Source organism: Glycine max, chromosome 20 (assembly GCF_000004515.6).
Source record: "Glycine max cultivar Williams 82 chromosome 20, Glycine_max_v4.0, whole genome shotgun sequence".
In the NCBI taxonomy this organism is placed as follows: domain Eukaryota; kingdom Viridiplantae; phylum Streptophyta; class Magnoliopsida; order Fabales; family Fabaceae; genus Glycine; species Glycine max.
The window spans coordinates 2,540,518-2,550,682 of NC_038256.2; the positions used below are offsets into that span (position 1 = coordinate 2,540,518).

The 10,165-nt window shown below is 33.4% G+C and overlaps 1 protein-coding gene across 4 annotated transcripts; it reads right to left on the reverse strand.

Moving 5' to 3' along the window:
* Window positions 1-2,144: 2,144 nt before the first annotated feature.
* LOC100808446 (cyclin-T1-5) lies at window positions 2,145-8,638 on the reverse strand. 4 transcript variants are annotated; one of them, XM_006605468.4, is made up of 7 exons: window positions 8,382-8,638; window positions 6,351-6,594; window positions 5,774-5,855; window positions 4,393-4,527; window positions 3,640-3,812; window positions 3,399-3,550; window positions 2,145-3,130 (listed from the first exon to the last, which is right to left on the reverse strand). In XM_006605468.4, exons 1-7 carry the CDS (start codon window positions 8,599-8,601, stop codon window positions 2,199-2,201), a joined length of 1,938 nt encoding a protein of 645 aa, XP_006605531.2. In that variant the 5' UTR covers window positions 8,602-8,638; the 3' UTR covers window positions 2,145-2,198. The 4 variants fall into 4 exon arrangements, with proteins under 4 accessions (XP_006605531.2, XP_006605530.1, XP_025983255.1 ...); XM_006605467.4 differs by having other exon boundaries at window positions 6,351-6,649; window positions 8,382-8,521; XM_026127470.2 differs by lacking the exons at window positions 5,774-5,855; window positions 6,351-6,594 and having other exon boundaries at window positions 8,382-8,532.
* Between the last annotated feature and the right edge of the window lie 1,527 nt (window positions 8,639-10,165).

A 10,165-nucleotide genomic window follows, 5' to 3' on the forward strand; every position in this document is an offset into this window, starting at 1 on the left:
ACAGCTATGTTGCTTTTTATGTCCAATCTCATTCTAGGTAGAACTTCCATTTATCAGAAAACCAGCAATCATGCAGGTTAGAGCCACGTTCCACAATGATAGGGTAATATTGGATTAAAACTCATTTCTTTTTGGTTTTTTTTTTCCAGCTTACTTATTATAATTTTACATTCAATATTTTCTTGCAGGACATCATAAAAGTCCCATTTTTTTACCACATTCAATGGGCACCTGAATATCCCGAATATGTCTGTTTCAAATATAATGGAGTTGTATACCAAATCCAAGTCAAACTCCATAAGGAAAAAATTTTCTTTGCTGAAGGACTGTAACAGTTTAGAAAAGAATTAGTCATTTATGAATCTACCATCATTCATTTCTTTGCAATCGACCACATCTCAATATTCAACCTTCATTTCAGTCCATCACTGGAACAGCAGACCTCCGAAAGACAGTGGATGATATTCAGGCAGCATATTTGGACACTTGAAATAACACAATCAATGATTGACGCACCGCACTCTTTGGTAATGATAACAATGCAAGAACCTAATATATTGTTCAACAATTTTACTACTCTAAAATGACTAAACATAATTACACTTTCTGTACCAGCTTGATAGATTAAATTTTATTGCTTTGTTTATTCCTAACTCCACATGTTTGATTATTATCTATCTGAATAGCACAGCTATGTTGCTTTTTATGTCCAATCTCATTCTAGGTAAAACTTCCATTTATCAAAAAACCAAACTTAAATATGACTCATATAAACACAAAATTAAATATAATTATTATTTATTATCTTTTGCAGAATCTTCCAAGCTGTGTAACTAAACATCTAAATGTCTGCAATCAACACATGACAATCCTTAGAAAATTAGGACCTCCGTTACAGTGGAATGTTATTGTTCTTGATATTGGAATTGGCGAAAAATATGTTGTGCAACCTTGGTATAAATTCCTTGAAGAAAGTAATTTTTCTCATGGTGATGAAATCTCATTCTACTACAGGCATCATGAACAAATTTGGGAAATTATTATTAGAAGTCAAAAGGATTGGAATAACAATGATAGTGATAGTGACTAAATTAAGTTTAGGTTGTTTCTTTTGTTTACTAACATTGTCTTCGTCAATTAGTAATCTAGCTTTTTTTAAAAAAATGCAATCTAATTATTATTAATGTTACATATAGTTGTGTTCATTTTAATACTGTATTATAGAATAAATGAAGATTCATACAAAATAAATTACAAGTGAACCATGCGTACGCACGGGTTACCAACTAGTTTAATATAAATCATGAGAAAGAAACATTAATTAAGAAACAAAATTCACCAAAATTGGTGATTTTTAATAAATTCTAATCAACCACAGTATCCAAAGAGAATGTCGCTAATATTTCTCATTAGTATAATAATGTAAGATTGGAGTTCTTTTCTAATCTACACTTTTGATTATATTTATTTTTCCAATATTCACATGTCACATCAGTAATGATACCTTTGCATCTATGTCAATTGTCATATTAGTATTATATCATTTGTCATGTCAATTGTCAATGTAATATCATTTGTCATATTAACCGTCAATGTCATGTCAACAAAATTCATTAAAAGACAAATGGACCAAAATTACACTATTACAATAATTGTAAAGTTCAATTTGCTCAATTAAACCTAATAAAATTACATGTACACCAAAAGAAAAAATAATGTAAATCTTTCCTAATCAAATGCAACTAATTATAGAATAAAATGTTAGTTTTGAAATTCATATCAAACAACAAACATAATATCTAGTGCAACTAATTAAAGGATAAAATTTATATTTGATTCATGAATAAAAAGATGAGTGCATTAGTGAATACCCAAAAAGTTAACTTCTCTGCTATTGAAATACACTACTATATATTAATCTAATGATATTTTAAATCAATAGAAGACTAATTATAAAAATTTACACCAAGATATGTGTACTTTAAATGTTAGAAACTTATAAAACAATGTTGATTAATACTCAAGTCTAAGTTTCAACAATGTTAGAAACTTATTGTTGTTGAAATTTTATGTGTACTTTAAATGTTAGCTACTTATAAAATTATGTTTTTATCTTTAGTTTTTAATGTTATAAAGTTATGATATTTTCATAAAATTATGATATTTATTCAGCAAGTTCCTTTATTCAGCAAGTTCCTTTATTCGGCAAGATCATTGTGATAACTGGAATCAAGATGCTTTTTCATCTCTGGTTGCCTACCTGGAGGGCTCCCCATCCTTCTCTTGCGATTGTTCAACAAGGATGAAGCATCGTCTATCATCTCCGCTTCTTCTGCATTGTCTTCCTCCATGTCTTTCTGAAACTGTGCCTTCATGTTCATGTACCACCCGTCTCTAGTTTCCTCATGGTTCTCCCCCCCATGGTGATCTTCAGCATCAGGCTTAGACCAGTTCTGCCTTCTCTCACGCTTATTTTTCTCATCCTCCACTGCTAATTCAATTCCATCTTCCAGCTCCCTCTCAATGAGATCATCCTCATCCATTACATCTTTCTTTAATGCCATTTCGCCTCGTTGTTCCTTTCTCTTCTTTCCCATAGCTGCCAATGCCTTTAACTTATCCTTGTCAATCTTGATTGCTTCATTGGGTGAATGACCTAGTGGAACTTCCCGACGCTCCAGATTTCGGCCAACATTGCTGCCAGAATTGTTTAATGCAGATTCATCTCTCCTTCCTACTTCTGCACCCTCCTTAGTCCCAACAATTATGTCTTGGTCACGTTCAGTACCAGATTTAGATCTATTTGACACTTCTCTCTTGTTATCTTGATGAGTCAACTGTTCTGAATTATGTGACTCCCTAATATCCAAGTTGTGATCAGTGATGTCACTGCCCATTTCTGCACTCCCATCGTTGCTTTGGTTCTCAGTTCCTCTTTGTGGTACCCCAGTTCTCTCTACAGATGAGTGCTGGGGGGCTTGAGATGATATTTGCTTTGAGGCCTGCTCCTCATTTGCAGAAGGAGCCTTTGAAGCAGCTCTTGTTCCTCTAGCACTTCCTTCTACTTCACTTCCCTGTGCTGGTGGAAGTCTACTCTGCTCATAGAGTTCCAACATTTGATTGCAAACCTCTGCAAGAGAAAATACCCACAAGAACTGAGAAGGATATACAGAAGCATACAGACACACAAAAGGACAGCCCATTGTTAAACTACTCATAGCAATAAACTGAGTTCTCTTATGAAAATTCCCAATTTGATCGGGAAACAGGGATAAAACCATCCAGATATGTGACAATGGCAGAAATGATCATAATGCATTAAACCAAGGGAACACAAAAGGCTACCCAAACAGATCAATTTTGTTAGCATGCAAATGAATTGAGGGGATGACACCGACCCTCTAATTGGCGTGGGGTGACATCAAACTCTTGCCACCAAACCTTCTCACCATCTGATGGAAGCTTCACTTTCAAGAACTTGGCAGCAAGGAAAATGGCACCTGCCGCAATATGATGTGGCTTAAATTGCAGGCAGAGCGATGTCCTCAGCCTGAAAGCCACTTTTTTCCAGTGTGTGATCAAATATATTTTAAAAATAAATCGACAGTTAAATTCAAACAAATTGCAACCAAATCATACCCATCATTAACAAAGTTCCACGCAACTAGTGCAAGGGCATTCTTGGCAACAAACTTCTTTATGGCTTCCATAAGAGGTTTATATGGATGTTGAACATTCAGATCAAAACCTAAAGTGGCAAGCACAACCCTCTCTCCAAGTAAAATTAATTCTTTTTGCTGCTCGTACACTTCCTGCATCATTTACAATTTCTATTAAACAAATATAAATATATCAAGGGTAAAGGAAAGAGAACCACTATAAAAGAGGAGTGTAAATACAAAAAAGAAGTCCGAAAGGGGCCATGTAGATACTTTACCAATATAGAGCAGTTGGAGATGGAATCAGATCAACTATCCAATAGAATGGGGCATAGGAAAGAACATTTCCTTAATGATAAAATTAAAAAATTCTAGGCAACAAGTTCAACTTAAGTAGTTATTGAGCAATAAAAAAATAACCTTGATACTTTCACAATTTACAAGCCAGATAAACATTTTATAGGATTTCAATATTTGGGACATATCTACCATGTTTGACATTATAACCTAGATAGATGTGTTGCCTAGACACTGACAAGTTGGAGGGATGCACAGTCCAGAAGCAAATAGGGGTAAAAAAAGCCTAGTCCATTTTAGACAATTGGAGAAAGATGACAGACAGCAAGAAAAAGTCTCTTGAGTTAACAGCAGCAATAAGATTCAGCTAAATCCTAAGTCAAAAATGTTGATGTATAGGAGCGAACTGGTCAAAGCACCATCAGTAATAAAACACCTTCTGTTTTATCCTCTGCGCAGCAGCAGGATCCTTCTTGTGAATGATCTCATAAGAAACAAGAATAACATCCTTTAGTGGACGAGGAGTCTCTTCAACCTTCCCAGCAAGGAACATACAGACCGTTGCAATGGTCTGCAAAAAAGTTCATCAAGTGAATTATGAGATTTTGATTAAGTAATCTTTAAAATTATAATGCTTTAACATCTACCATTCTCTTAATATAAATTAGGAACCTCCTTACATCAAATAATTATAGAACTCAAATAATAAAGCATATAAATGTTAAAGATTTTGAAACTTCACTAAACAGAAAAGTTTAAGCAGCAGTTGGAACTTGGAACTTGAAATAAAATGTAAGATACAAGAGTTAAATGGAATAAAAATATCAGATAGATGATGAATTTTTTACAGAAATATTAACTTATAGAAGTTGCAAATTTAGAAGATCCATTCACCTTCAATTACAAAACTTTCCCTAAACTTAAAATGGATAGATTGACCTGTTCAAAAACAGATTTCATACGAGGTAGGAAACTCAACTAAAATAATAATACTATGCGAAACAGACAATAGAAATACTTGATTACAAATCCCTACTGAAAAGTAAAATTCTTGCACTCAGTCTCAGTATATACACATCCTCTCAAACACAGAGTCCTTAGACAATTTCTGTTAGGTCCCAGCCAGAGACAGACAGAATTTGGAAGGTTTGTTCTCATAAGAAAAAGGGGCCCACTAGTGAGGAAAGGCCCAATAGTTAGACTTGTTAGACCGAAGTCAGTAGGTTGACAGTTATTCTGTTATAGTAGGTTGTTAAATAGTAAAGGATGTAACAGAATGAGGGGAACATCCCATGGAGGACTTCTCTCCTTATGCCCAATTCTATCCAGTATCAATTCTTTTATGTCCATCTGTCATTTCATTCTTTCTGTTATTCTGTTTACCACTCTCCCCATGCAACCTTTCAACTTTATAGAATTTTAGAAAAAAATTTCAGACTGAATGTGCACCCAAACATTTTCAATATTGAGAATAGTATATTAGAGTTAGACAAATGTAAGACAAACAAACTCAACCTTTCCAGGAATATGCTTTTAAACAGGAGAAACTACCAATATTACAGACAAAAACCATCCACAAAGTATCAGCCAACCAGGCATGTCAAGTATTGAAAATTAAACTAAGGAAAATAATTCCACACAACACAAACCATTTTCTAGATAGTATTATGATATTTCTATTTGTCTTTTATACTTACGATATACTGGTTATCTACAATGGCAAGAACACAAACATATCACACTAAATTAAATTGCAACTCAAGCTCTGGAGAGACAAAATGCCTACATAATATCTATTTGAAAGTGCAACAACCCACCCTTCGGTCATTCTTTGCATGAGATTGTCGAAGAAAGAACCGATGACAAAAGATTATGGCCGTTGCTATAGTTACCTGAGGCCTCCAGGGGCCAACATTAAATTAATATGTAAACCTCCAACAGAATTTCAAAAATAGGATATAAATATTTACAATTTACAACATGGTGAAAATAAGCAACTGCGTTCAAAAGGTAACTGCCATGTCTATCTTGCAAATACTAAATATATAATTATAAGATTATCAAAACCAAGTAAAACAGAAAAAGGCAACCAAATTTCAGAAAGAATTAAGCAAGCATATGCTCACAATGCTTTCATTACCATGCAATAGATGATTGCACTGGTGGGGTGTATCATTCACATAAACAGCTGTATAATTTAGGAAAGGTTTCACAAAACATTACTGTTAAGAAATTGGAAAGAAAATATGGGCTTGCAAAAGTGGGGAAAAAAAAAAGACAACACGATGAAGGCATAAAATCCCTCAGAGCTATCCCAAACACAGCAAGTATGTGAATCTAGAAAGTAATAATTAAATATTTATAATAATATCAGCAGGCTAGCACCAAACTCACACTTTAAGTCTCATGCCTAAATCCTGCAAGAATGTGCAGTATGACTTGCGCAGATATGTCTCTTTCTTCAAGTCAATTCCATCTTTTCTTGATGGGGAATGTTCCTCTATTTCTTTTCTAGACATATACCAGCGACCTAATGATTCCTCTTGCTTGTCTTGAGAACTTTTACCAGAGTTGCCATCAGGTGTTCCATGATGTGGCAACTCTCCAGGCATAAGTCCTGTCATATGTACCAGAATTTCTGTGCACAGAATAAATTCTGTATCATTTGTTCAACATCATGTAGCAGAAAGATTCTGGAAGACATATAAAAATAAATGAATAACATGTATGTGGTATCATGAATATAACAGAAATGTGGAAATTGTAATCCATGTAAAACATGCAAGGGAAGAAAATGAAGGAAAATGTAGGACAACGAAAGCAAAACAGAGAGACTGCAGGAGAGAGGTTAGGAACAGAATCTAAACTGGGTATTGATGTCCTCAACTTCTCTGCATACAGGGATCATCATGTTCGGCCCTTCACTAAGGCTGAACACTGAAAACTACAAGGAAAATAAATAATGGTAAAATGCACAATGGATCTAGGATAGCTTTGATGCCATCTTAGAATTGGGCTTAAGGCATAACTCAACCCCACAAAACCGACTCATAAGAGAAGGATTGCCCAAGCTTTCTAAGCTATATTTAAGTCATATCTCTAGTTGATGTGGGGCTATACATCACCCTTGAAGCTTCCATTAATGTATCCCACAAAGAGGCTGCAAATAAGGCAGGCCAGAGATGACCGCGATTAAGGCGGCATTCCAACAAAGAACCAGTATGTTTAACCCCAGACCACTCCATAACCTGGTGTAATTAAGTGGGAAAAAAAAAATAGTCCCATAATCCATAGCCATTAGCCACTTGCAGTAATGCCCAACCATGCAACCCATTCACATAGCAAGAGGTTTTCTTGAATGTGGCATGCATTCTCACCATGCCATGATGATATGGGTTGCATGGCTGGCCTCCTGCTATGGAGAACACACACTTTTAGGAGCCTAGACCAACGAGCATCCCACAATGCCATAATCTCATTACCCCACCAAGGCCTTGACCAACACTACCCACATGCAACCTCCAGCCAACATCACCATTACCAATGGCAAATGGCAAAAGGCCAAAACTCCACCATATAAACATGTCATTGCGCCTTATTGCACCGCCTTGGTGGGCCTCCCTTCACAAATTGTCGTGGCGGTTAGCAAAAAAATCCACCACACCACTCCACCATGACGGTGCCATGACCGCTTTTTTACAACACTGGCCTACATATGTCTTCCAAAGACCACTCCAGTAAACCTTTCTAATTCTCCCTCTGTCTACTCTAACATTATTTCTTGGGTGGTGTCTTTGCAAGTAAACCCCCCACAATTCACTCTACCACCATCACAACCGCAAAGGAGGAGTTCTTTGCCACAAGGTATCCTACTGAACAAACCCGACCAGACGACTAGACCAGACATAGGTTGAGAAAATGCTAGAATGATAGCTACTAACACCCAAACATATACAATACTATCAGAAGAGCGCCACCTTCAATCAAACTCCCACATTCACGCAATAGAAAACGGTGAGATCATAAGAAGAAAAAAAAGTAACACAAAAGCTTTAATTGCCCTTATCTTCAAAATTCTTCATTTTTTTTCTCGAGCGAACCCTAATTTGCTTCTCAAATCCGAAGAGATTGCACAAACAACACAAAGTACCTAACAAAAATCTACAACACCCATTCAATTACCCAGATAAGACAAAAAGAACCAAGATTTTCGGCTTAATCGGCTCAATCCGAAGGCATTCCAAAAGGGTTTCAATAAATCGATTGCGAAAAGTGAAATTAGGAAGGAAATGACGGAGAAAAAGGGATTCAATTGGAGAGAAAACATGAAAAGTGATAGATCAATCAAACACATCAAAAAAAAAAGATAAGGGTAATGAAAATGAAAAAAAAAAAGAAGAAAAAAACGAAATCAGAGGCACTTACGTATTCGAAAGAGAAGCCTCGTCTTCTTCTCGGAATCGGATGCAAGCTGTGTGTCGCCTTCGATTCTCTCTCTCTTTCGCTCGCTCGCAGTCGCAGCCTCGCAGGTTGCAAAAAAGAACCCCAAGTTCGACAATCTCGTCTCTTTTGTTTCCCCCACACTCTTTTTTTTTTTTTTCTGTGTTTTGGTTTTGTTTTGGTGTTTTTTGTTTTTGTTTTTCATGTGGTTATTTAGCCTTTATTTTATACACTTTGTCCACTAATCATTAAATGCATTTAATTCGAATATATCTAAAAGTGTGTTATTTTTAAAATCAATTAAGTAGTTATTAATTAACACATAATTAAATTTAATGTATAGAATTTAATGATCATATGTTTTAGTTAATTTTTGTGCTGATGAGTTTCTGATAGCTGCAAAAATTAAATTATTTTAATAATTAATTATATGTATAATGAAACATTAAATTATAGAATTTAACGATTATATATTTTGGCTAATTCTTGCACTGATGAGTTTGTGTAGCGGCAAAAATTAAAATATTTTAATAATTAATTATATGTATAATGAAATATTATTGTTATAATAGATTATAATTAAAAAAAAATTGTCGGAGTAAGTTTGTTAAAAAGTGGTCTTGAGTTCATTAATTTTGTTTGGATAAAAAAAAAAATCATTTTTAACTAGTAAAAAAGTATGAAAACATCTTAAAAGAGAAAAAGTTGTTTGAAACATAATCCTTATGTTATAAATTTTTATATTCATAAAAACTTTTTGACAGAATAAATATATGAAATCATTCTATCTACACTTAATTATCATTAACGGGTTTAACTTTATTAATTGAACACTGTATTTGAAAATTGTAAATCTTTTAATATGTGAGTTTAATTTTTTACAAATGAAAAAAATATGATTAATTTTACTTATCATCTGTTAAGTATTATAATTATGTAATTTTGATAAAGAAATTTCAGTTCACCAAATTGGATCCTGCAAGCTTTACAATTGTGAAATTTTGATTTATAACATTGGTGCAATGTTGCCGATGTGAAGATTGAAAATAGGAGAAAATATTATAGAAGGTAAGGATAGATTTTCCTACCTTATAGGTTGAAAACAACATTTTACTACACTATAAAAATTATAGTTAAAGTTAATTAAGTATACATTAAGAGGAGTCACGAATAATAATTGGTTTGCCAAAAAAGTCTACAATGAAAAGTATTTATCTTTTTATTGGAGATTGATAGAGAGGTATCGAAATAAAGTAAGAAACTTAAATATAATTTTGTTAATTTGAAATTGGAAAAAACTTATGATGAAGTGTTAAAAGAAATATTTTTGAAAAAAAAAGGTTTAGTGATTTATATTTAAGCAATTTAAGACATGTATTATGGAGTTACTAGTAGTGTATTATGGAGTTACTAGTAGTGTGAGAATTCCTAAAAATAAAATTGAACTCATTTTTAAGTTCTACTTGTTTATTAACTAACATGTGTTGTTAATATATAAATGAAAATTATAATTTATATAACTTAAATAGCAACCAAATTTGCATATATATTTACTAGAACACTGAACCTGTGCAAAGCACGATCAGTCAAATTTCAATTTAAAAAATAAATCCAAAATGTAAAAGAAGAAAGAGAAAATGTAGATAAAAAAGTTAGATACAATGTTAACACTGTCTTGCCTTACTGTTGGATAATTTATATATATATATATATATATATATAATATTATTATTATAATATAATATTATTTATTATAATAATAATATTTT

Bases quoted from the DNA above. Each gene is read 5' to 3' on its own strand.
- LOC100808446 (XM_006605468.4), bottom strand. From the start codon at position 8,601: ATGAAAAACAAAAACAAAAAACACCAAAACAAAACCAAAACACAGAAA. The intron at 6,595-8,381 runs GTAAGTGCCTCT...TTCTGTGCACAG, and splicing joins GAGGCTTCTCTTTCGAATAC to AAATTCTGGTACATATGACA. The intron at 4,528-5,773 runs GTGGGTTGTTGC...ACTTTTTTGCAG, and splicing joins ATGCAAAGAATGACCGAAGG to ACCATTGCAACGGTCTGTAT.